The 27,977-nt window shown below is 39.5% G+C and overlaps 2 protein-coding genes across 3 annotated transcripts; one reads left to right on the forward strand and one right to left on the reverse strand.

Annotated features, from left to right (window-relative positions):
• Positions 1-783: 783 nt before the first annotated feature.
• NIFK (nucleolar protein interacting with the FHA domain of MKI67) lies at positions 784-7,693 on the reverse strand. The gene is made up of 6 exons (XM_026705726.2): positions 7,567-7,693; positions 7,337-7,465; positions 4,848-4,956; positions 3,384-3,595; positions 2,625-2,702; positions 784-967 (listed from the first exon to the last, which is right to left on the reverse strand). The coding sequence occupies exons 1-6, from the start codon at positions 7,675-7,677 to the stop codon at positions 791-793; spliced, it is 816 nt and encodes a 271-aa protein (XP_026561511.1). The 5' UTR covers positions 7,678-7,693; the 3' UTR covers positions 784-790.
• A 2,286-nt stretch (positions 7,694-9,979) lies between these two features.
• ACTL6A (actin like 6A) lies at positions 9,980-27,809 on the forward strand. Of its 2 annotated transcripts, none has more exons than XM_026705724.2 (14): positions 9,980-10,138; positions 12,179-12,255; positions 13,015-13,189; positions 14,998-15,098; positions 15,822-15,919; positions 18,186-18,280; positions 19,444-19,550; positions 20,358-20,447; positions 21,210-21,271; positions 22,191-22,305; positions 22,584-22,664; positions 23,877-23,972; positions 25,100-25,186; positions 27,324-27,809. In XM_026705724.2, the coding sequence occupies exons 1-14, from the start codon at positions 10,114-10,116 to the stop codon at positions 27,402-27,404; spliced, it is 1,290 nt and encodes a 429-aa protein (XP_026561509.1). In that variant the 5' UTR covers positions 9,980-10,113; the 3' UTR covers positions 27,405-27,809. The 2 variants fall into 2 exon arrangements, with proteins under 2 accessions (XP_026561509.1, XP_087789631.1); XM_087933505.1 differs by having other exon boundaries at positions 9,983-10,364.
• Positions 27,810-27,977: the final 168 nt, after the last annotated feature.

The following is a 27,977-nucleotide window of genomic DNA, read 5'->3' on the forward strand; positions in this document are numbered from 1 at the left end:
CCAAATATTCTGTGTTCGTTCTCTCTCACCGAAGTCCACCCACAGTTCAAACTTTCTCTGTAGAAAGACATGGAAACATTCCTGACACCTTTGATATCAAGTAGTTCCATTTTACAGGACTAAAAACCTCAGAACTGTATCTAAAATATTTCTGTAGCAGTGGCGCTTATGTTTAATGAGATCGAAGGCTTAGGGCTGAACTAAGGGTTTGGTTTACATATCAAAGCTTAGGAAGGTTATTGGCAGCGAGGAGAGCCAATGAAGGAAGTTCTTAGAACATTAGTGACTCCTGTCCCAAAGGTATTCTTTCAAGAGGCAACTGGACTTTCTGGTTTTTCTTTGAAGACGTTTCACTTCTCGTCCAAGAAACTTCTTCAGCTCTGACTGGATGGCAGAGAATGGAAGGATCAATATTTCTTGCAGCCAGCTGGTCATTTGCATCTTTAGAGTTGTTGAGGCCACTTGGGGGTTTGTCTGTGTCCTCAGGATCAGCTGAGTAGGTTCCACACCCGTTTGCACTACTTGGGCAAGTGGGCATCCCCACTTGCACAAGCAGCAACCGAGCGCGTGAACTCGTTCTCCATTTTTTTGAGCGGCGTTCATGCACACCGCTCACACAAATGCAGCTGTGTGTGCACTTGCTGGCCACTCGTGTGGAACCATCCCTCTTCCCCATCCCCTGCCGGTCCACAAAGCTGAACTCTGTTAAAAAGGACTTTCTCCCTGGAACTGCGAAACATCTTGTGTAGTAAAACAACAACAACAACAACAATGCTCTTATGATAAAGGGTTAAGATTTACATTTTTTATTTGCACTTTTTTCCTGTAATTTTGCCACTTCGTTTTCTTGCGGGGCAGACTTTGTAATCGTAGGTGGTAATTTTAAAATTATTTCTTCGTCTTCATTATCTTCCGGCTGAGATTTTCGGCGCTCAAAAAATGTTGGCGTACACACTGGTGTGGGATCCTGGACAGAGCGGAGAAGAAAATTATTGAATTAAGAACAACCCGTTGCAGGCTTATTTTAAAAAGTATATTTTTCACAAAAAGCTGAAATATTTGTGGCCAATGGTAGAAACAGGAAAGCTTTTTACCCGGGTCATAATATGGACAATAGAAGTAAAAAAACTGATAAACTCTTCACAGTTAGTAGTTTCTGAAGAAAATACTGAGAAACATTTCCCTCAAATATTATAAATTTAATTCAATATGGTAACTTCATTATCCTCTTTTCCATGACTAAATTCCTAAGTATTATTTGGAAGTGATACAGCAGAGAGAGGGGAAATAATGTTATAGGGTGAGCCAAGCCTCCCAGTATGTCCCTTCTGAACACCCAGGAAAAGGACAAAGAAAGCAGTCAAAGATTTCATCCTAAGAGGGCATTGGGGGAAGCAAAGTCTTTCAGGAGCCTTCCTTTCTCTGGGACTTTAAGGCAATTTGAAGATCACCGGTTTCCAAATATAATGGGAAAATACTGCTAGCACTCCGGTGTGGGTGTGTCGGAGGACAATTTGAGTCCTATGGTAGAGCAGGGAGGGAGGAAGTGGGGTAGCTTAGTAGGCAAAGAGGAAAAAACTTGGACTTCAGCAAATCAACAGCTGACAAGCCGAAAAGGAAAACTGAATTCATCAGCTTCGCGACCCAGCAGAGATGCTGAAAAACTAAACATTCGGCAGCTGATGGCAATAGAAGGTGGCTAAAGGCAACAAAGGAGAACAGAACTATTAACAGGACTCTAGGAATCAGATAAACACACAAGTGTTGGCATTAGTATAGCGTAATACAGTGATACCTCGGTCCTTGTTGGTAATTCATTCTGGAAGATGAATACTAAAACCGGTACTGAGAAAACCATGTGACCTGCTTTTTCGGCTGGAAGAAATAGCAAGGTACGACGCAGCTGACACCAGCAAGTTCTTCCTTGCATGTCAACTACCAGGAGAAAGATGAGCACTGGGACAAGATTTCGGCTTCAAAAAATACATTGAATACTGAATTTGATGAGTTTTGAAGCAATTGAGTGCCAAGCTATGACTGTATAAGCATTCAGTGTCAAGTGTTAAAGTGGAGTTAGCAAACAAGTAACTTTATTAACCTTTTTATATCCCAGAAATCTTTTTGAAATCACAGGCCAAAAGTAACAATTTCATTGGTGGTCTGTACCATTTCTCAAATGAACCCTTTGCAGGCATGAAGATCAGCATAAAGACCTTCCATTCAAGGAAACACCATTGTATAAATATTAGTTACTATACAGGTAGTCCTCTATTTACGACCAATCGCTGGCTCACATTCATGGCCACCTATGCAGCATCTTGTGGTTCACATGATTACAATTTATGACTTTTTGCTAGAAACTGGCATTTATTTCTAATTTATGGAAAAGAAAAATAAATGCCATTGGGTACAATAGGTTTGCTTAATTGCCTTAAAAATGGTTTGTAAAACTGGGCACAGTAGCATGACCCGCTTAATGATCAGTACAACATGCAGTCATAATTCTTGACTCAATTATGGCTGTAATTCAAGGACTACTTGTATTCCAGTATTTTTTCCCTTCTTCAGATAAAAAAAGGCCCATCATAATTCAGAAGATTTCAAAACCCCAAACTTGCACTTACTTCATCATCCACTGATGCATCCTCATTAGAATCTGATTTTGAAACCATCTTTTTCTTTATTGGAGGCATCTGGGCACTCTTAAGAAAGAGAATCTTAGTGTTAAGGCTACCTCATAATCCAACTTTTAACAATATATGTTAACTAATAATCTTTAAAACAGTTCATATATTGAATTTGTCTTGAAACTATGAAGTTCAGGAAAAAAAAAACAGGGTGATTAAAAACAAGGTGAAGCAAAGATTAATATTGGTTTGCATGACACACGTGTCTTTTTAAGAAAGTTTTCTGTGGCTGCCAATTAGAGTTGCCAATAGGGTTTCCTAAAAAAAATCACAAGATTTCACATTCAAATAAACCCAGATTCTAGACAAAAAAATCTAGAAAGCCCCTCAATAAATCAGTTTTAAACTAAATTATTTCTATCTACCTAATACGCACAATCTAAATATATAAAAAAAATTATTTCATTAAATGTTAAAATCCTAGAAACCCAGAGATGGAAAAACCTACACCTGTGTTTAAAAACTCAGCACTGGCAACCCTGCTGCCAACCTTTTGAGTCCACTGGGAACCACAAGCTTTTGTCTGAATCATGTGTCAAATGATTTCACATCTCCAATTGTCTGGTGACAATATAACCTTTGTATTCTAACTGAAGGCATTTAAATTTACAGTCAGTATGCAATAATTGTGTTTATAACTCTTTCTTCTCATTATACTAAGTATTATTCAGGGGGGGAAAAAGAACATTCACTTACAAATCCAGGGAAATCATAATCTATTCCTTTCTCAGCAAGCCTTTTTCGCAACTTGTTTTCCTTTTTCAACAGCCTCTCAGCCATTTTTTCTTCCTCCTCTGCTGTTCGGTTCCGGTTGTAGCGTTTTACAGCTGGGTATGATGGCTTTCTGAACTTTCGCTCAGAACCTTTAAATAGGTTTTCATGTACTTTTTCTGCTGGCATAAACTCACCTGTAACATGCAATCAAGACAATAGAAGCCATGGGAAACAGAACAAGGCCATTATAAAAGTTTCTGCCGTGTTCTCTTCAAAAATGTTTTAAACAGCAATAGAAATTGTTTTCTTCAAGTCCATATACTAAACACAGAATATCAATGCATTATGGATTCAGTCCAACAAAGATGCAGGATCAATGCTTCCCCTTGTGGCATGTAGCACCTCTCTCTCTCCAGCGCATATGCTATATATTTCAATTTTTGGTCATAATGTTTGGTTTACTTTAATATTGTCTGTCCCCACCAATGCTTGCTATACAAATTGGCTAAATAAATATGATTAATTTCATCCTATATTATTACACTGCATTTTATTTTTGTATATTATAATACTGTATTATTATTGTCCTTGTAAACCCCTACAGCCAGGCTAGATTGAGGGGGTATATAATTTCCATAAAGAAATAAATTCATTTGCTATTGTTCCCAAGCACCTGTACAAACAAATAAAGCAATAAAATACTTCTGCCACATCAAGCTTGATTTGAATGCTGTGTGGTGTCCAACTGTTTCCCCCTGTTAGTTCTGGGAAGAAGAGTATTCCATCATTTTTCTCAAACTTAACTATCAAGACAAATGTAATCTATCACAGTCAGTTGAGTAAGCATTAAAAAAAGAGGAAAATCTATATTGGGTTTGGATTACATTTCAAGGCAGATAGCGTAATGGGGAATAAAGCTGCAACCATACCTAATCTCAATGCAAAAGATTTAATTGCACTGCATTATTTATAAAATGTATTGATGGCCTCAATCCCAAAGGCTGAGGACACTTCTAAAATATACTAATCCAATACATAACATAGATTAACTATAACAATTCTGGTGCTTGTAGCCACACAAATAATTCAAACAGATCAAGTTGTTCCTTCTCTTCAGAATCTCACAAAGGTGAAAGTTACCCTCATCTTGCAAGGCAAGCTATGAAAAACAGCTGTTTTTATGTTCCCACACCATTCACACACACTGTGATAGGAAGGGTCCTTCCCAGGTGCTCATCATTATGTAAAAGAGGCAGATAAAATATATCAGGGAATAATAATCCTTGCAAAAAAGAACAGCTGCAAATTCTGAGAGACACACAGATTAAAAAGAGATGAGAGAAAGAATTGGAAAGGAAAAAAAGGAGAGAGTTTTAGTGGGAATAATTTTCAACATAACTGACTCCTTGATGGAATTGCTAATTTAACAAATTGGGATATACTCACATTTCAAGAGTTTTTCACGGACAAGGTAATTGTTCATGGTATCTGCAGCTATCTTTGCAATTTCATCATATTCAAATTCCACAAATGCATAACCTTTGCTACCTCCTGTCTATTGAAGAGAAGGATATAAAATCTTTTTAAAATACAATACTTTTATATAGTTGAAGTATTATTTTGCTTTATTACCATTAGTAGATATATTTCTGCCTCTTTTTTAGTAGCTCATGGCATGACAGAAAGCATTCCTTTTTCCAATTTGTTTTACATACTGTGCAGTATGTTAGGTTAAGAGAACACCTAACCACAAAGTCACCCAGTGACAATCTTAATCCAAAAAACATTTTCTGAGCTATAAAATGAAAAGTGCTTTTACTTATCACCAATAGACACTGACTTTGTTAAAGCAACAACAGGGAAGCCTCATTACAGTTAATTAAAATTAGTAAGGATTTTTTTTGTCCATGGAGTTTATTTTCAGCTATTTTTAAAAATGATGTAATAGAAAATATAGCCTGATTGATCAGGACTTCTGCCAAGTCATTTCAAGAAAGAACCCAATCCATGTTTTCAATACTCTACAGAAGAATACTGTACACTGGGTAGCACCATGGTAGTTTATTGCAGAAAATAAAGGGGTCCTTGTCTCAAAGGTACATTTTCAGGAGGCAAATGGACTTTGTTTTTTCTTTGAACTCCTGACAGGAGCTGAAGAAGCTTCTTGGATGAGAAGTGAAATGCCTTCGAAGAAAAAACAAAGTCTAGTTTCCTCCCGAAAAAGCATCTTTGGGACAATCATGGATGACTGAGAATCTCTACAAAGGGGCCCTTGGTAGTTTCCAGCCTAAAATATTTATTATTTTAAGGAGGAATGCCATTGGAAAAGCAAGCAAGCAGTAAGAGTCCTGGATTAAGAGATTACATCAGAATCAAAACTGCAAAATGGTTATATTGTATGTTGAACTCTAAATACACTCTCCCACATATAGTTTGTAATTGTTCTAATTCCTTCAATGGCTTTGTTTTACTTTCTCTGACCCTTTGTGGTTTTTTCTTTGTACCCTATGACTATATGAAGTTTTGGACTAGTCATTCTTTCTTAGTCCAACCCACCTCACAGGGATTGTCGTTGTGGGGAAAATAAGCATTAAGTTCTCCACCTAAAGTTTATACAGGCAGTCCTCGAGTTATGATCACAATTGAGTCCAAAATTTCTGTTGGTAAGGGTGATATATTTGTTAAGCGAGTTTCCCCCCATTTTATGGCTTTTCTTGCCACAGCTGGAAAGTGAATCATTCAGTCATTAAGTGGATCTGGCTTTCCTTGCTGACTTTGCTTGTCAGCAACCGGCTGGGAAGATTACAAATGGTGACCACGTAACCCAGGACAGCGCAACTCTCAGAAGAAACATGTCAATTGCCAAAAGTCACCAAATTTTTATCACAGGACCACGGGGGATGCTGCAAAGGTTAACTATGACAAAACGGTAACAAGTCCCATTTTCAGTGCTGCGGCCACTAACCCAACTGTTGTAAGTCAAGGACTACCAGTACATGCATTATCTGAGGGAGATGGGCAGTTAAGAAATGTGAAATATATAAATAGACTAGATACCTGTGCTTTGGTACGAAACTATGTAGTCATTAGTTATTAATTTTTGAGATAATAAGGGGAAAATTTTTTGCCACTGCCTACCAGCATCCATCGGTATTCATAATGGCTAGCATCCTGTCAGTGTGTGAGAGTTGAGGGCTATTTGGAAACTGAAACAGTATTTGCTGTGTGAGCAAGGAGACGACAGCAAGGAGCCTGGGCATGGCTTAACTCAACTGTTCTGCACTAAAGCTTCTTGGTGCTGTCGTCTGCTTGTGTTTTGTATTTTGGAACAGATTTCTTTTCAGGTGGGGAGGGGGAGTAGAACCTCTTAGCATCAGAGCGTGTTAATAATATAGGAAATACTAATGCTCTGATGGTCATTTTGAAAAATCCTTTCTTAGTGAGCACCTAGAAGCCAAGAGGAAAATGCGTGCCAAATTTCAAGTTTGTAGGCTTTATAGCTTTGGAGATTTTGTGATGATACGTGAGTGGTATTTCATATGTGTGTGTGTGTGTGTGTGTGTGTATTTGTTTTCTTAAGTTTTCACGGGTATTTATATGTATGGTATTCAGCTTTGTTCGGGTATTTTCCCACGTCATGATAGTTGTGCTTTTAAAGTTGTTTCGGCAGAATCTCACCTGCCATCATCAGGCTTCTGTATAGTGTTCGTCTGTGAGTCAGAAACGACTGGGAAAGTCTGACTCACAGACTAACACAATACAGAAGCCTGATGATGGCAGATGGGATTCTGCCAAAACGTTGCTACAACTTTAAAAGCACAACTATCATGACGTGGGAAAATACCCAAACAAAGCTGAATATTGCATACATACATACATATATACATACATATTCATTATTATTAACTAATTCATTAAATCGAAGCAAAGTTTACCTTTTTACTCCTCGAAAGGCGGACCCGAGTCACTGTCCCAAACTGGCTGAAGTACTGCTGGAGCTGAGCCTCGTAGAGGCCTCTCGGGAGGTGACCCACGTAAACGACACCCGGATTCACCTTCTGATTCTGGGAGGTAAAACGACGAAAGGCGTTAAACAGACCTTGGAAGTTTCCTCTCTCCCAGCGCCCGGCGGGAGAAACCACCGCGTTCCTCCTCGGGTTCTTACCTTGGAGGCCGCCTTGCGCACCCGGTGCACCTCAGCCTGGAATTCGCGCTGCCGCTCCGGGTCCAGAGACAGGAGGGGAGTAGCTGCCGACGCGACACTGGTCGCTGCCATCACGCTTCAGAAAGAGAGCGAGAGCGAGAGAGAGGGGCGGCAGCGCGCCTGCGCCACAAACCGGAAGCTCAGTTTCGTCACGTCCTCTTTGGCTCCGCCGGAGGGGATGCTGTGAACACTCCAAGGAGACACAGAAAGAGAGCAGTGGCCCCTATTGGTCAGAGCGTGAAACAGCAGCTTCTTTACGCTGCTTCGTGTTTTCATTTTTATAATCCTTCCCAAAATAAGATTGGAAACAAAGCGGGAATAATGATTAAGAGTTTAGGAGAGTGCTCAAAAGCAAGGTGATCTTCCCAGATCTTTCAAGGCTGCTGTTTTAGGTTTCATATTTAATATTTATTTAGTGTTATTTTTATGGGTGTTTCTTGAAAGCTACTCAATGTCATTAAAAGAGTGGGATAGTTACATATATATTTTTTTACAAAAAACAGTAAAATAGAAAGTAGCAATGAAAGAGAATGTTTGTAGTTTAGGGTTGAACAGTTAGAGCCCTTGGTGCTTTCTGACCTTGATTGTTTTCTTGCAGAAGTTTCAATCAACTAATATTAGGAACAGCTTGCCTTCAAAAGTTGTGGGTGATCCATCATCGAAGGCTTTCAAAATGAGACTGAACTACAGATAACAGACAATCAGAATTGGAAGGGATCTTGTAGGTCATCTAGTCCAACCCACCTGCCCAAGCAGGAGACCCTACACCACTTCTGACAACTGGCAGTCCAATCTCTTCTTGAAAGTCTCAAGTGATGATGCTCCCACAATTTCCAAGGGCAAGCTGTTCCAGCCATTTATCTGAAATGGTAAAGGCTCCCCTGCTTGAGGAGGGGGTTCGATTAGAAGACCTCCAAGGTCCCTTCTAACTATACTATTCTGTGTTCTATGTTCATTATCCAAATAGGTAATATCTTCAGTGCTACAAGAGAACGGGATTTGCTCTCTGTTTATATCCAGTGACTTGTCCAGTCAGTGTTGATACAGGTATTGTTTTCTTCTTGGTAGCTCCTTGATTAGGCAACTGGTTACTTTTTGATTGTGAGTTGATAGTCCTTGATGAGGATATTATTTACTGCTTGCTGGTCTGGTATTAATCCTCGTTTCATTCTCTGCTTATCTGGGTGTTGATTGCTGGTGAGGTGGTGTTTTTCTCTTTCTCTCCTTTAGCTTTTTGATTATTTTTCCAAAACTATCACTACAGACTACTACAGATTGCCCTGAGACGCTAACATGATCCTACTTTGTCTTTTGAGTCCTGATTATCAGTCTTGAGCCTATGAATCCTTTTGCACAAAGGATGTCCCAGGCACAATCCTGACCTCACATTTCTGGCATACAAGGGCACAGAACAGCATTTTTCAACCCTTCAGCAATTTTAAGACAGGTGGACCACAGCTCCTAGAATTCTTCATTTCCAGGGGAATTCTGGGAATTAAAGTCATATCTATTTTAAAGTTGCTACAGCTGACAACCCTCAAAACAACGCTATAGAGCACTGCACAACTAGACACAAAAACAGTTTTTTCCCAAATGCCATCACTCTGCTAAACAAATAATTCCCTCAACACTGTCCAAATATTTACTAAGTCTGCATTACTATTACTATTAATCTTCCCATCCTTCCTTCCACCCACCTCCTCCCACTTGTGGCTGTATGACTGTAACCTTGTTGCTTGTATCCTAATGATTTTTATTGCCTGTTTCCTAGTATGATTTGATTGCTTATTTGTGTCTTATGACTATCATTAAGTGTTGTACCTGATGATTCTTGACTCTTGACAAATTATCTTTTATGTATACTGAGAGCATTTGCACCAAGACAAATTCCTTGTGTGTCCAATCACATTTGGCCAATAAAGAACTCAACTCAACTCAACTCTACTCTACTGGCATAGACAACGTTGGAAGAAGAGCGGTTGAAAGTTCCTCTAAACTAGCGAACGCCTTTGATTGGGATTACAATCCCCATCACGACGGATACCTAAGTGGGGCGACGGGAGTTGTAGTCCAACACTCAGGAGAGAGAGAGAAAGAATCACAACATCGTGCCTTGAACGCCTTACTCCCAAGTAGAGGCATACTCAGAACCAACCCCGCCCGCCCCCTCCCATTAGCTCCGCCCCCGGGCGGTTGCAGCCGACTTTTTCCCCCCCTCGCACGCGGGACCCTTCTCAACCTATCAGGAGGCCCGAACGAGCCCAAGCGAATCGGCCCGAGAAAAGGACCCCGCGATTGGCTTGCCTATTTCTATCCCTTCTCCCATAGGCTGCCTCCTCCGCGACGTCGCTTTCTATTGGCTCGCCGAGGGGCAAACGGAGGCGGGACGTCCGGGAGCCGAGAGAAGGAGAGAAGAGTGAGAGAGCGAGAAGAAGGAGCGAAGCTGAGGAGAAGTTCGGACGCTCGGAGGTCGGAGCTGCTCCCGGCGAAGCGGGAGCTCGAGCCGTCATGAGCGGCGGCGTCTACGGAGGAGGTGAGCGGCCTTTTAGGCGGGAGGGGGCCGCCCTTTCTTTCACGCGGGCCGGCGGAGGGCGGAGCTTCTGAGTGCCCTGCCCCGCAAGCGACCTCCTCGGGCTTCTCGCTTCGGCAAATTGCCTGCCGGCTTTCTGAGCCTCCGGGTGACGTCGACGCCGGCTTCCCCTCCTTGCTGCCCCGAGACTCACTTGGCGCACGAATTCCTGGTGGTTAATCCTGATATGGTCAGCTATATATGTGTGTCTCTGTGTGTATATGTATAGTGTATGTATATGTGTGTATACACACACACACACACACACACACACACACACACACACACACACCTTACTCGGGCTTCCATCCAGATTTCAGGACATGAGGGTGATGTAATGGTTAAAAAACACAAGTGTGTGAAGTGATATTTATCTTTTGTTTGTTTTGGTTCCGTTCTGAGGGACGGTTTGTCAGAAATGGCGTAGGGTCTCCTGCTTGGGTGGGTGGGGGAATTGTGCTAGAACTAGATGACCTACAAGGTCCCTTCCAACTCTGTTAATGGGTTAAATCGACAGAATTGTTTTATTTCCGAAGAGAGGGTCACTGATATATGAGTTATATTTGTGTTATTTCTAAAATCCAAATGGTCTGCGATTAATATATGTTTATATGTGTCTGTATGTCTCTGTGTATATTTATACACACACACACACACACACACACACACACACACACAAAGCATCATGTATATGTGCATGAATGGATACAGATCTATCTGTCTCTGTCCGTCCGTCTACACACACACACACACACACACACACAATCATATGTATATATGTATATATGCATGTATGGATACAGATCCATCTATCTGTGTCTGTCGATCTGTTCGTCCGTCGGTCCATCTACACACACACACACACACACACACAGAATCGTATGTATATGTGCATGTATGGATACAGATCTATCTGTCTGTGTCTGTCGATCTGTCTGTTAGTCTGTCCGTCCATCCATCTACACACGACACACACACACACACTATCATATGTATATGTGCATGTATGGATACAGATCTATCTGTCTGTGTCTGTCGATCTGTCTGTTAGTCTGTCCGTCCATCCATCTACACACGACACACACACACACACACACTATCGTATGTATATGTGCATGTATGGATACAGATCTATCTGTCTATGTCTGTGTATCTGTATTATCTGTCCATCTATCCATCCATCTCCATAAACAGACACAGACACACACACAGAGTATCGTATGTATATGTGCATGTATGGATACAGATCTATCTGTCTATGTCTGCGTATCTGTCTGATCTGTCCATCTATCCATCCATCTCCATACACACACACACACACTCTTTTGAGAATGAGCATCAGAATTTTAATTTTTAATGTGTGTCAGTGTGTTCACAGAAAGAAGTGAGTACAGGTAGTCCTCAGCATGGAACAGTTCCTTTAGTGACCGTTCAAAGTTACAATGGCACTGAAAAAAGTGACTTATGACCATTTTTCACAGCTATGACCTTTGCCGCATCCCCATGATCATGTGATCAAAATTCAGATACATGACAACTGGTTCATACTTATAACCGTTGCTGTATCCCAATGTCACGTGGTTACTTTTTTCAACCTTCTGGTAAGCAAAGTCAATGGGGAAGCCAGATTCACTTAACAGCCAGCTTACTAACTTATCAATTGCAGTGATTCACTTAATAACTGTGGCAAGAAAGATTGTAAAATGGGGCAAAACTCACTTAACAAATGTCTCATTTGACAAACAGAAATTTTGGGCTCAGTGATGGTCATAAGTCAAGGACTACCTGTAAAGGCTATCTCATAGCATGGCTATGTGTAGTTCTTCACTACATTTACTTGTATACTGGTACATATAAGAAACTCATTCATTCAGGAGTATGATGAATGGCAATAGATATTTTTACGTCTTCTGAATGGAGAATTTGAGCGTTTGGTCAGTAAAAGCAAGGTAGTGCTTTTGTGCTGAATTTAAATAAATTCAAATAATGCCTCTCTGTTTGCAGATGAAGTTGGTGCTCTGGTGTTTGATATTGGCTCCTGCACAGTACGAGCTGGCTATGCTGGAGAAGATTGCCCAAAGGTAAGGATGAAAGTGAAGTGGTAGATTAAGCCAGGAACCCTCATGATTTAGTAATATACTAAAGCAAAACTATATGAGTGTTTTAGTTCCCAGAATTCCCTATTCCCATATTGGCTGGGGAATTCTTGGAGTTGAGGTCCCCACATCTTAAAATTGCTGAGGCTGACAGACACTGCTCTGTATAATGAACAATGGATCACTGCCTGAGCAATTGTGGTCCAGTAATACATGAAACATTAGTTATGTGTTTATTTGTCATACCTGCTTGATTAATTTGGCATGCTCTGAGTCTCATCAATTAAACAATGTCCCTGGTGGATACGTTAATATATTACTAATTGATTGTTAATATTGTCCAGGATTTCTTTTAGATGATATATTCTGTGTTTTATTATTGTATTTTGGAAACTTCCCACATTTGTAATAGATCGGGCAGCCTATAAATATTAGAAATAATTATTGCCCAGGAAAGATTACCTTTCGCTTCTCATATCACTGTAGTTTTGCCTTCTTAAGATCATATCCCTACAAATTCTTCTCTTGGATCTCAATCTTTATGTATACAACTCCCTAGGTAATAACCGACTTATTGCAACAGCAAAAACATTTCCAAAGACATTTGGTCAACTGCATCTTGATCTTTGATGGCAGGAGATGCATGATCACTCCTTTTTGTAACATCCAGTCTAGTTAAAATAATACACAACAGGTGGTTATTGTATAATCTTGGATGTTTGTTCTCCATACTGTTCATTGTAGGTGGACTTCCCTACTGCCATTGGGGTGGTCTTGGACCGAGATGACGGAAGCTCCATGATGGAGATCGACGGTGATAAAAGCAAGCAAGGAGGGCCATCATACTACATAGACACAAATGCCTTGAGAGTTCCTAGGGAGAACATGGAAGCCATTTCACCTTTGAAAAATGGAATGAGTATGATGTTCTGCATTTCCTCCTTTCGATTTTAAATTCTGGTTGCTATTTTGTGGTACCTCAGTATCTCTATTTCTGAAAAATAGATTTTGTCTTACTTGGAAGAAGATATGTGGTGGTGGCGGAAGTTGAAAAAAAAAAAGTGGGCTATCTCAAGCCAAGATTGCTAATAGCATGCCACAGTACAGGTAGTCCTCGACTTAAAATAGTTCATTTAGTGACCATTCAAAGTTACAACAGCACTGAATAAAGTGACTTAGGACCGTTTTTCCTCAGTTGTGACTTTTTCAGCATCCCCATGATCATCTGATCAAAATTTGGATGCTTGGCAATTGGTTCATAGTTATGACCATTGCTGTGTCCCAACCTTCTGATAAGCAAAGGCAATGGGGAAGCTAGATTCCCTTAATAACCAAGCATTAACTTATCAACTTCAGTGATTCACTTAACAATTATGTCAAGAAAGGTTGTAAAATGGGACAAAACTCAACAAACGTCTCACAGACATTTTGGGCTCAATTGTCATAAGTCGAGGACTACACATATCCTTGTATATTTCCTTTTTCTTATTTTATTTATTATATAGACTTAGTCTGAAATAAAGATTTACAAGGAAACCTTGTGCTTTTTTTTAATGAATTGCTATACAGAAGATGTAACTCTAATTAAATATCAACAGTCTGGAGAAAAACTCTTGTGGTTATTCTCCTTGTTTAAGGTAAAAGACTGTGATTCAGTTCAGAGATAAGTGTTGAATCATGATTTTATCCAATCCTAACCTGGATAAAATCTTAAATGCCTTCTGAAAGCATAGTTTGACTTGTCCAATTACATTAGAGGTGGGCAACTATGGCCCCTTTATGACTTGTGGACTTCAACTCCCAAAATTCCTGAGCTAGCATGGCTTGCTCAGGAATTCTGGGAGTTGAAGTCCATAATTCATAAAATGGCCATAGTTGCCTACCCCTGAATTACATTATCCCTCCAAATAGATGCCAGTGAGATTTCACCAATATGGAAACTGGTAGACTATGCCTGAGTCATATTGAATACTTACATTTTTCATACCTTGCTTGCTACTACTTCATAACTGCTGTTCAGATACTGGTTGAGGTTATATGTTGCATTAGTCATAACATCCTTTGTTTGATCCAGGTAATCCTCATTTAATGACTGGTCCCTTAGGGACCAAGGTTGCAACAGACCTCCCCACAATTACTTAAGACTCAGTTCTGGAGTTCGGATGCCTACCCCTGGCAGTCATGTGATTGCAGTTTGGGTGCCTGGCAACGAGCTAGCATTTATGGCCATTTGCAGTGCCCCATGGTCATAGGACTGGTGGTCATAGGTTTCTGGTGTTTACTTCCAATTTCCAGCAGAACATGCCCATTGAAGAAAACTGGTAGCTTAATGATTGCAGCAAAAAAGGTTTTAAAATCAGACACTCACATGGTGACTCAATCCCAGTGATAGCTATACTTTCTGGGGTCAGTTATGGTCCCGGGCCAATATTACCTTGTGATATAGGAACTCATCCATCTGGGTATATTCATTGAACCATTGTTAAAGGTACTCATGATATGTGCTGTCTTTATCATAGTAAAAGCAAACCTAATATGCTATTTTTTTCATTCATTGTAGAATGATATATTGATGATCCAAAACTGTTACTAATTTTGCTCTCTTTAGGTGGCTCATTTTTTGAGCTGTTATTATATATTGTCAGTCCTGAATCTTTTATTAATAACATGCATGCAACAGAGTTTGCATTCCACCAACAAAAGCAGCATTCACTTTATGTGTTACAGTTGAAGATTGGGATAGTTTCCAAGCCATCCTAGATCATACCTATAAGATGCACATTAAATCTGAAGCTTCATTACATCCTGTTCTAATGTCTGAAGCACCAGTGAGTAAAAATTGGTTTTATTTCTTTCAAACAGCCCAACAAGTTTCTTACCTAAATATCTGACTGTTTAACTAGAATATTTGGCTATGTGCTTACATCAAACCGTGTTTTTTTCCCCAGAAGTTTTGACCAGGAAGGTCTTAAAAATTATTAACATGAAGCCTTCAGGGTTCAAGTTCAGTTCCATATAAGATTTGAGCATGTAATGTGTAGTTGAATTGCAGCTGGGATTTATTTGCTTCATCTAATACGAAGAAGCGATATGATACTTTTTCAGACATTCCCAGTACTTTTATATATAACAGTCTGAAAAATCATCTCCAAATAATTAAATCTTGTCACTTTTTCTACTTGCAGTTCATTAATTTCCAGGTAATTGTTTTTGAACTTTTATAGAAAATTATATATTTTAATATTTTTTTTCTTTGTGCATTCCCCAAAAGTGTAGAATGGATATGTCTCTGTATTTATAGTATGAGATAGTTTTCTTGGAAGTTCTGCAAATTATATTTATAAAAGAGTCACGCTTCTGTGGCAATACATAAAATAGTTGTATATTCTGTGATTGAGGGAGTACTTTACTTTAGTCTGACAGAAATTTATAAATCTGGTAAATCAGTTTTCAAGAAATTGGTAGGAAAGAATAGAAAAATGTCAGTCTTGTGCTTCTTGAGTCATAAATAATAATTTTGAATTTTAATTATTTTCTCTGTGCTTTTCTAGTGGAACATTAGAGCAAAGCGTGAGAAACTGACAGAATTAATGTTTGAACATTATAATATCCCTGCGTTCTTCCTATGCAAAACTGCAGTACTCACAGCGTATCCTACAAATGTTGATGAATAAGTGAGCATCATCATACTATGCTATTTTCAGGAAACAATTATAATTTTTTTAAAATAATTGTTTAACGAAGACCCTATTGCTGTGCTATTTCCCAAACTGGTACAAAAAATTGTAAAAACTCATGATTTATGTAGGGAGATCATACTTAATTTTTTGATATAAAAACTGGATGCTTGTTACATTCTGTTATGACCCAGGGTGGGATACAAAAGCAACAAAGTCACAAAAACAGGTGAAGTCCCTTTAATTCCTTCAACTTGGCTTTAATGGTCCAAGTATCATTGACTGGAGAAAAAAACCCCACAAACAGTTGCAAAAAGGAAGAACTTCTGTTCAAACTCAAAATACGTATAAATTATAAATAGAAAAAAACCAACACAAACCACACTGAAGAATTAATAAGAAAAGGCAGGATAATGGCTTGAAGACATCTACAGATATTGAAATACACACATTGAGAAGGATGCTAGAACTCAGATAAGAACTGACATAGAAATATTTTCATGCTTTGCTTCCAGCACCGGCCCATGCACAATTTGTCCTTTTAAACGGTCCTCACAGCTGCAGCCCATGAAGGGGATCAAGGCCCTTTCTTCCCCTGTAGACCACACCATTCATGTTTCTCCCTTATCCGCTCCTCCCTGCGTGCCCTAGGATGAAGAGGGAATGGACCTGGGTCTTCCTCTGAATGCCCAGCTGGCCTGTGCCCTTCCCCAGTTTCCTCCACAACCTCCGGAGCCACACTCCCACTCCCTGTCGGGTGTTCCTCCTGTCCCTCTGGAGTCAAATTCTAGCAGGGGCATGACACATTCGTATATTTTATTTAAAAATCAAACTTTTCTAGGCTGGTGGCCTCCATTGATGGGGTCATGCTAGCAGGGGATTACAGGAGATAGGAGATTAACCATTTGTTTACTGACTGTTAGAAGTTACAACAGCATTGAAAAAAGTGATGACTTATTTTTCACATTTATGATTGTTGCAACATCCCCATGGTCACATGACCAATATTCAGATGCTCGGCAACTGGTCCATAATTGCAGTGTCCTGGGGTCATGTGATCACCTTTTGCAACCTTCTGACAAGCAAAGTCAATGGGGAAGCCAGATACGTTTAGCAACTAACTGTGTTACTAACATAACAATTTCAGTGATCCACTTAACAACTTCAGCAAGAAAGATGAAAATGGGCAAAACTCAGTTAACTGTTTAGTAACTGCTTACATTTCTGCTTAGCAACAGAAATGTTGGGCTCAATTATGGTTGCAAGTTGAGGACTACCTGTGTAGAATCTTAATTCATGTGAAGAACACCAATTGCAAGAGAAATGTCAATAAATAAGATTTTGTCTGGAAAGTAAATTGACAGTCCACTCTGTCAGTAAAAATGAAGTTAATATGAACTTTGGCCTGGCAACCTTTCAAGCAGTTCTGAATCTTAGTTCTGTGCATGTATACTTGAGAGCCAGTATTGAGTGACTTACTTCCCTATGGAAATACACATGCTGAGCATTACAAGACAAAATTGAACGATCTGCGCATGGATTATAGAACAAACAAAAGGGTATGATGTCATCAAGAGAGTAAAGGAACTGAAATAGAAATGGGCTGATCACTTAGGAAGAAGAATTGATGGCAGGTGAATCAAGTCAGTCATAGAATGGATCCCACTTGATACAAAGTGTCCACAAAAGAGACCTAAAACAAGATGGATTGACAATGTCAACAAATATTGGCCCAATTGGCAAAAGAAAGCTCAGGACCATATTGTTTGGAAACACCCCCGCACCCCACCCCCCGCAGGCACATGCAGGAGACCCTACACCATTTCTGACAAATGGCAGTCCAATCTCTTCTTGAAAGCTTCCAGTGATGAAGCTCCCACAACTTCCGAAGGCAACTTCTGTTCCATGGATTGATTGTTCTTACTTCATCCTCCGGTGGATAGATTATGGCTAGGATGATGATGATGACAACGACAGCAACAGCGGATATAATTTACTGCCAGTTTAGTTCTCTAAGATCTAAGTTCTCACACAAATAGGCCTTGCGGTCATTTGATGGCCTGCTTTTCAACCATCACCGCTTATTATTGAAATTGCGGGCTCAATTATGATTGTATGTTAAGGATTACCTAATATCATAAGATATAAATTCATGCAATGTGTAAAAGCCAAACAAACCATGATGAATACGCTGCTCCTGTGCCAAAATTCTGTTGTCTTCCTTGACTCTGCAACTAGCTTTGCGAATGGCAGATCTACTGGGTTGATCTTAGATAGTGGAGCAACACACACAACTGCGATTCCAGTCCATGATGGGTATGTGCTTCAGCAAGGTGAGAAATCTTCCAGCCTGATCTGAGCTATCCTGCTATGTAGCAAGACTCAACACAAATAAATGACAGGGTTGGTTTGTACCAAACAAAATGAAGTAAATAAAACTTACTTCTGAAAAGCATTACGATGACCATCAATAGAGTGCATTTTTAATGGTCATGAGATGATGTTCTGGATAAATCAGAAAATAGTTATTTAAAATGCATTTATTTATATTATATACAATATATGAGAGCCAGTTTGCTCTAGTGGTTAAGGCACCAGGCTGGAAAGCAAGGGATTGTGAGTTCAAGTCCTTCCTCAAGCCATGAAAGCCAGCTGGGTGATCTTGGGCCAGTCATTCTCAGTTGAATTCACCTCACAGAATTATTGTTGCAGGGAAAATAGGAAGATGTGTTAGATATATTTGCTTCCTCGAGTTATTCATAAAAATAATAAAGGTGGTATATAAATATTATTTGAAAACAAAAATGTGTATATGTGAGCAAATAGCTGGGCCTGAATTTGAAAAAAATGCATCTGCTTTAACATTCAAAGAGATGTCTTCCTTCCACACTAGCCGCTTTGCAAAGCATCTCTTTCTAATATATTGCAAAACTCTAATCCATTAGAAGAATGAGAAGTAGTCAGAATATAGCAAAATAAAACTAGAAGAAAAACTAACTTTGCATTGTTATCCAAAGACTGAAAGACTTGGAGTTAGATAAATAAAACCCTTTGCATTAATAATCAGCATATGTCTAAGTAATAGGTGCTGAGGACAAAGAGCAGTAAGAAAGCTGGATTAGATTGTTTTGCTGGGATATTGAGGGCCATATTGGACTCTAATATCTGTTCAAAAGGGAATCATGAATAATTGAGGAAGTAATTTTATAACCCCTAAGAAGGCTAGCCAAATGTAATGAATATATGAGACATTAAAAGTTTATATGGTTTCTCTTGAAGTATCTTTGGCTTTTACAAAAAAAGATTTTGTCATTTTCCCTTTTGCTCTTGTGCAGAAAAATACAGTTTCTGAGAACTCAGTGGCCCATGAGGACACAAAAGCTTGTAACTCTGGTGTTAAGGAAACATGACTTTGTCGGCAAAACAAGTTTCTATGTAAAATGTGAGTGGTGGCAGAGTATTAAATCTTTTGATTCCATTTGCGCCCTGCATTTAGGCATTGTGAAGTCACCTCTGGCTGGAGATTTCATTTCAATGCAGTGCAGGGAACTGTTTCAAGAAATGAACATTGAGATTATCCCACCTTACATGATTGCATCGAAGGTAAGATCCTGTGTTGGAAGGAATTGAAAGAAAGCTGCACATTCTTGTAAATGTGAATCAAAAAGCTGCTTTTTTGTTCACAAAACGTCTGGTTTAACAATAGTTTCCTCAACGTTAAATTCCATCAGGGTTGGCCTTGGATTTAAATAGTTTAGAGCAGAGGTCTCCAAACTTGGCAACTTTAAGACTTGTGGACCAACTCCCAGAATCCACAAGTCTTAAAGTTGCCAAGTTTGGGGACCCTTGGTATAGAATCATACACAGAGGATCCACATTAAAGAAAGAATTTTGATTCTCAATGAATGTCACAGAATCCAAACAGAGGTTGGATTCGCACATTAAGCTATAAACATGCCAGGAACTTGTAATGCTTCATTTATGGCTGAATTACATTATCCAGTATATTTTAACTTTGGTCATGGATGCTGGGAATTGTAGTTCAGCCACAGTTGAAGTACCCATAGTTTGTTCCTGACATAAGCCATCCACAGTTCATGCATGAAGCATGAACCCAGCTAGTAGGATGTTATTGTGCTAAATAAAGTGTTTGCAGGTGTACAGTTTTGCAAAGCCACAATCTTTTTCATGAGCTGGTTGTGTATTTATCAATAATAAATGATAAAGAGCTGATCTGTGAGTAGCTTTTAACTTAGTCAGGCTGGGATGTTCTGTTGTCTCTCTTGGCTTAAAATGAAACTCTGTGTACTTCATCCTCAACATTCCTAGGTTTATAAACTTCTGTAAGCCATCTATGGAATAATATATTTAAATGTGACCCTTTGGAATGACCTTGATTTTATATTATAGGAAGCAGTTCGAGAGGGTTCTCCAGCAAACTGGAAAAGAAAAGAGAAATTACCTCAGGTCACAAGATCTTGGCACAACTATATGTGTAATGTAAGTATTTGCCATCATGTTAATTTGCTTGGATGTATAAGAAGTCTTTCCTTTGATTTCTACAATGAATGGTTCCTTTAGCGAGTGAACTGCAGTATGACTCATGGTTCTGATTATTTAAATAGGATTCCTTTACCACATGCAATCTGTAAATTGCATTATTAGTAAATGTTGGTGTAATGAAAAATTATAAACACATTCTGGATTTTTCTGGAGAAAAGCAGACCAGTGGGAAAGTAAAAAGGAAATTAATAACATGATTAACATTACTTATAGGTAACATTTTACAACATAACTCTTGATCCATGCGTCCTAGGCTTCCTAGAGAGCCTTATGGTTTGATTTCTGATATTACAGATTTATTCCATTGTTTTCTGCCCTGATAGCTTTTCTTAAAGAGACTTGCATTTTTGGCTTTTTGGCCACAGCTTTGTAGCATTAGAAAGAGAAATTTCGGCTGTTAAGCTCACTGTTCTTCTGAGTTCAGGAATTCAGCCTAAAGCAGATCTCCGAATAAGTGCAGGGAAATAGAGATGTTTGGATATAGTTTCCACTGTGGTACTTGGTGATATGGAGTATTTCCTGACCTGTACTTGGATGGTCCTACTTGGATGTTCCTAATATAATAGTGATGTTAAGAATGTGGTGTCCATGTTGTCTAAGTCGGACCTTTATTTTACCTTTATTTATTTTTAAGGAAATATATATAGCAGTACATATATCAGAAATCCTTGTGTGAAAATATCTTTTCTCCTCCCATAGTGTGTGATTCAGGACTTTCAAGCTTCTGTTCTACAAGTTTCTGATTCAGCTTATGATGAGCAGTAAGTCTCTGTTAATTTATGGGAATGTTATGATGGCTGACACAAGACTGTCTTCCGATCTGAACTCTAAACTGGTTCCAGTCTGATTGAAATTGAATAGGTGGGATACTGGAAGAAGTGCCACTGCCCTCTATCAGTGAGGATGGAAAGATTCCCCTTGCTGTGATTGTGGTGCTGATGTGCAAACTATTAAATGTATTGTAAAAGATTGTGCACAATGTGCGTGTCTCTGGTTACCTAGAAGATCTGCATGAAGCAACGCCAGAGGCTGTTGCCTGGATAACTGAATTGGACATGCAGTTGTGTGCCAAACTCCCACAGAAGTTTTACTTACAATTACATGGACTCCCCTTCTGTCATGTCCTCATCATATGCTAAATAATAAGCATAAATGTTACATTGGAGGCCCGGTTCTCCTTTTGGCCTCTTTACCTAACCCCACCATTTTCTCTCTTAAAATCCTCTATAAGCAGGGTGAAATTGGGTGTATGTAATGTCTATTCTTGGGAGTTGGGATTGGGATGCCACTGTTAGCATCTGATTGTAGCAATAATATTCCTGGATTCTGAAGACAACCCAGATAAAAGTTATTTTTAGATACTGAAAGTGCAAAATATGATCTGCTTTAAAAACATTACAAAACCCTTTCTGTGCTTAGCTTTATACCAGAAATGGAGAATTAGGAACTTTCTTGGATATTAATTATAGCTCTCCTAATTCATGTGAACTTCTGTGCTGAGAAGGGCTTATGGGATATTTGTTTAAACATCTGGAAAATATTGAGTTTTCACAAGACTCTTCCACTGTTATTAAATTGCTGCTTCTGAGATTTCTTGAAAAGTAATTTCTTTTATAAAAACAGGAAAAGAAATGCTTGTTCACTGAATGTCACCTGAAAATGTCTGATTTTCACCTCCAGGGTGGCTGCGCAAATGCCAACCGTACACTATGAGTTCCCCAATGGCTACAATTGTGATTTTGGCGCTGAACGGTTAAAAATTCCTGAAGGCTTGTTTGACCCTTCAAATGTAAAGGTAAAACTAAGCAAGATGGAATGGAAATGGATCCTTTGTATATCTGTTCAATGGGCAGTTTTAGTCATACATTATGTCATAACAAGGAGAAATAAGAGATTCTTTGCTGCATGTACCTTTTTCCTACTTACTAGAATTATCAGATGGAGCTTCTCATTTCATGATTTTTTTTCCCTAGATGATTTGGGCCATCTTTGAAAAAAAGACCCAAGGTATTCTTACCAATTCTGTCTCTGATGTGATAAAAACTAATTCTAGACATTCTTTCTCTTTTCTAGGGCTTATCTGGCAATACAATGCTTGGTGTGAGTCATGTGGTCACCACTAGTGTTGGAATGTGCGATATAGACATTCGGCCGGTAGGTATTAATTCGGCACAATGGAAGGTTTATTTTTCTTGATTAAAATTTGGAATGGCAGCAACAACTATGCTGTGATGCAGAAATCTGCGCTGTTCAGAGCTACCTGAAAGCCAGTTGTGTTTTTACATTTGATCTTAGCCAAAAGGCCAACAAGCAATATAGTTCAGATGTATTTTTCGGGTATGCCCAGATGTAGCTCAAAGGTTGCAGATTGGATGGCGATGGTTCAATTCTTGTGTCAGTGGTAACAATAGGAATAGCACTGGCACTTAGACGTATATACCTCTTCATAGTGCTTTATAGCAGTCTCTGGGCAGTTTACAGTGTCAGCATATTGCCCTCAACAATCTTGATCCTCCTTTTTCCAAACTCGGAAGGATGGAAGGCTGAGTCATCCGGTCGGGATCAAACTCTAGACAGTGGGCAGTCTGGAATATTGCACTTTAACCATTGCACCACCATGGCTTTGATGGTGATGTTGAATACTCTTAGCTAAATGCTAAGAAGAACCAGGTTGGATTAGGCCAAATTCCAAAATTATCCTTGTGTACGGCTAGTAGGCTGTTTATAAAGAGAAGAAGGGGCAAGCAAAGAATACATTGGCTTGATATCATTGAAACCGATACAAAGAGGGACATCAAACAATTGAAACTGTGCCAAGAAAACTGTGGGGTCTTGTGCAGGCACTCTCTGAGAATTGGACACAATTGAATAGAAGAAAAAAAAACTCTGAGATTGCACTGTAAATATTTGTGAGACCAGAAGCATGACCACAAGAGCTTGACTTTGGGAAATCCAGTCTGGGTGTGTTTGCAGAGTTGAGCTGTTTTAGTTTTTCAGCACAGACTCCACAGTTGTGCCTCAAATGTGAAAACTTGATGAAGAATCCAGATTGTGTTGCTTGTTTTCTGAATTATAGATTCATGTTTCCAAAATATTAATTAGTATGGAATTTTAAATATTCTTTATATTGTGGAAAACTTTTATTAAAACTTATATATTCTCTTTTGCACAAGAAATACTCCCAAGTTTTACATTTGTTAGTGGAAATTGAATTTTTACCTCCTTGCCCTATTTAATAAGTAATACAAGAGGATGTGATTTGCTTTCAAATTCTGTGTAAGTTTTGTAGTCTTTTCTCTCTATCAAAAAGCAGATTAAAGAAAGTTACATGTCCAGTAATTTATGTGTCTTGCTTTCCTTTTCCAGGGCCTCTATGGTAGTGTGATTGTAGCAGGCGGAAATACACTACTACAGAGTTTTACAGACCGACTGAATAGAGAACTATCTCAGAAAACCCCTCCAGTAAGTGTGTCATTTAATAAGTACATTTACAATTAGTTCTCTAAATTGGCATATTTGAAAAATGTTGGGAACTACCTATTTTGCTTTAAAAAAATTAAAACCCACCATCTATAGAGATACAGAAGATTCTGGTTTGTGTTCATTATTGAAGATAACCATGTTAATAGCCGTGGTCCAAAGAATGAAGTTAGCTCTGTGTGTTTTAGCAAGTATGGGCTTTAGATTTTGATGAATATGTCCTATTTTTGCCTCATCTGGGTTGCAATTTCCTGCAAAAGTGCAACATTATGTGGTTTCAAAGGCTGTATTGGGAAGTGGTAACTGCTTCTGAAGTGAACAATAACACGACTGAGCACATTCTTTAGATGTTCCTCAAGCAGTTTTACTGATCCGTGCTAAAGCAACAGGATAGTTAATTTACCATATAATTCGAGTTTATGAAGTTCTAGATAGACTTCTCATTGGTCAATAATCCCCAGATAAGATGGGACTATAATCCTTGAATGATAAGGAATTCTGGGATGTGTAGTCCTAACATGTGAGAGGCACTTACTGAAGAGAGAACTTCATCATTTTTCTTTCCCTAATTGTTTATGACGGGAATGTCTAGTTTTTGTTGGTCAGTGAAGGATTCAGGGATGTGGAATGGGATTAAGATTTTCCAGGCATAGCTTGATGGTGATATTACAGGAAGGTGTGGCTACTTCCCACCCACTTCCTGGGTTTTTAAAAATGCTGCCAAAGTTCAACAGCAAAATGCACAATAACATTTCTTTGGGGAGGTCAGAAATAAGATGGGAATGAAACCATTAGTCTCTCTTCCCCCTCCTCTCGCCCCCGAGGCCTCTCACTTTTATTTTATCTTTATATGGAGGGTATAGCACAACTGAAAATCACTCGTTTTGCTATTCAGTTTCTAGGATGCTACCTTTGGGTATTAAGAATCAAAGCAGGCTGTGTCCCTTCTAACATAAAGCAATAATCTGGGTTGAATTATTGAGATATGATTTGAGCTGTCTTAGTCGATGTATATTCTACAATGCAGAATATAAGCAAATATTACCAGTTGTCAATTGGGAAGCCTGCTCTCAACGCACAATCACCGTCAATCTCTTTTCTGATTTCAGAGCATGCGGTTGAAGTTAATAGCAAACAATACAACAGTGGAGCGAAGGTTTAGTTCCTGGATTGGTGGTTCCATTTTGGCTTCTTTGGTTAGTAAATTATCTGGCTGCTGATGCTTCCTAAAAAGGAGGGTATGTGACTGAGAGAGAAAGGGGAAAAGCATCGAATTTTGTATGTATAGGTAGTCCTTGATGTTCTGTCTTACCTGTGACCATGAGGCGAGAGTCCAAGCCTCCAAAGGAATATAAATAAACAGACAGGACCAGGAACGATAGAGTTAAATTCCTTTGACTGGAGAAGTTCCTTAGCAGTCTTCCAGAAGCTGCCTGCCAAGTCCGATAACAAACAAGACCATAAATCAAAAGGCAGACGCTGCACAGAGGATTTATCCAAGCTGCTATTCCGAATAAACAAATTGTCCCGAACGGGTATTCAGAGCTAACACGCCCTCTTTTATTTCCTGAGGGGCGTGTTAGTCTCTTAAGTCAGTTCCTGATTTGACATTTCCTTTTACGTTGCATTTCCCTCTTCTGCCTGCGTCTTTGCCTTGCATCAAACCAGCATTCCTCGGCTTGATCCTCAGCCAAGGACTCCGGCACGCTCTCCTGATTGTCTGCCGACACCTGAGGCACAACCAGGGAGGAAGGTCCCGGGGAGGGAGATGATTCCAAATCCTCCAGTAACATAGGCTCAAACCTCAGAGCCAAGTCCTCCTCTTCCTCCTGGCTCAAGTCTGTGTCTTCCAGCAAGGCAGGCTCAAATCTCGATGCCAAATCCCTCTCTCCCTCATTACTTAAGTCTGTATCTTCTAACAAGGCAGGTTCAGACCTCCGAGTCACAACACCTTGACTTATGACTGATCGCTTAGTGACTCGGGTTACAACGGAGCTCCACAAGGCTATTTATGACCAGAATTCCAAGTTATGCTAGCTGCGCCCCTTTTGCAATCACGAGATCACATTTTGAGCACTTGACAACTAGGCTGCATTAACATATATTTGCAGCATCCAGCATCCAAATCACGTGACTGTGATTTATGGTTTGTTTTTTGTTTTATGCTGGAAATGGGTTTATGGAAGAAAAAAAAGCCCATTGTGGACAATGGATTTGTTAACAACTGCTGCAAAAAAGGGGGTAAAATCAGGCGTGGTTACCACTTAATCATTGGCGTGACTTACAATCGTAATTCTGGGCTCAATTACAGTTGTAAATTGAGGAATATCTGTAATAATGTAGCAGAGAAGGGAGTGCCTTGGGGATGGAGTAGGCATCAATCCCCCACCCAGAGCACCCTGTGCTCCATTTAATGACCACATCTGGAAGAGCAAAGGTGGTGTCATGCCCCTGGTGGAGACTGACTCTGAGGGAGAGGAGGAACAGCCCACAGGGAGTGGAAGGGTGGCTCCGGAGGCTATTGAGGAGGCTGGGGAAGGGCAGAGGCCGGCTGGGCAGTCAGGAAGACCCAGGCTCATCCCCTATCCATCCTAGGGCACGCAAGGGGGAGAGGATTAGGGAGAGATGTGGTCTACTCGGGAGGAGAGGGCCTTGATCCTCTTCACGGGCTGCAGGTGTGACAACTGAATAAGAATTTGGACCTGCATACTGGCAAACGCTGGAAACAAATCGTGTAAATCTCTCTACAGTTCCTCTCTGAGTTTGGCATCCTTCCCAGTGTGTGTTATCTGTGGACAACCTCCACCCCTTATCTTGCCTGGTTTGTGTTGCTTTTTTCCTTCTTCGTGTAACTTTGTGGGATTTTTTTGTCTTGGGGTCAAAGATATTCAGAGCTTGAAAGCAAAGTGAATGAATAAAAGGGGCTTCACCTGTTTTCTGTGACTGTTCGTTTTGTATCCCACCCTGGGTCATCACAAGTGGGATCATTTAGGGAAGTACTTAATGACAGGATCAGGGAGAGCTGAGGTTGGATTGCTAAATGAAACAATCACACATGCACTTCGCTTAACATTTGTTGCAATTTGGTTTCATAATAGGCAGGCTCCATTACAGTTGTGAAATTGAGGACTACCTGTACAATCCATACTAGGCATGGAAAGGGATGAAAGCAAGAAAATGCTGCAGTAAAGTTTTGGGGAACTCGAAGGGGAACCGAGAAAGCAAGGACAGTAGTATAATCTCATAAGGCAGGTTGTGCGTAACTTGGTTTCTGTGCACCACCAATATATATTGTGAGATGGTTATGTTTCTGATTTTTTTTTTTTTTTGTAGGGTACCTTCCAGCAGATGTGGATTTCTAAGCAGGAGTACGAAGAAGGGGGAAAGCAATGTGTAGAAAGAAAGTGCCCGTAAACCCCCTCAACTTTGAAAGAATCTGCCTTCCTGTGGCTTCTAATTTTTTTTATAGCTTTAGTATACTCAGGAATTGAAACGTCTCTTTTGTAGGAAGTGTATACTTTTTGTGCATCCTGATTTTCAAGTTTAAAAAAAAAAAATATTCGAAAAAGCCAAACTTGTCCTGTCGCAAGCACATGGATGCTTTCATCCATCGTAAATGCAATAACTTTTATACAAACTTTTTGAAAAATAATTTTGTATAAATATCTATTTTCTGCAAAAAGAAATTCTCCCAGAGACTGATCTATAAATTATGGTTATAATTTCTTGCCTTTGGATAAAGATGAAAAAAAGAAGAAATGTATCTGCTAACAGATTAGTCTTCCTTGTGCTAGCATTAATAAATTTCTCTAGTTTGGCTTTCGGGCTCCTTTATTTTACATCATATATTCAAGTAAAGGTGTTTTGCTTTTGATGTTTTACGTTTATGTTTTTATGTTCGTATTACATTTTCTGTATCCTGAAGGTATATATGTATCAGCAGCTAAGATAATTATTCTTAGTTAATGGAACACTCAACTTGAGATT

Source organism: Pseudonaja textilis, chromosome 4 (assembly GCF_049901715.1).
Source record: "Pseudonaja textilis isolate UNSWEBS1 chromosome 4, rPseTex1.2, whole genome shotgun sequence".
Lineage (NCBI taxonomy): Eukaryota > Metazoa > Chordata > Lepidosauria > Squamata > Elapidae > Pseudonaja > Pseudonaja textilis.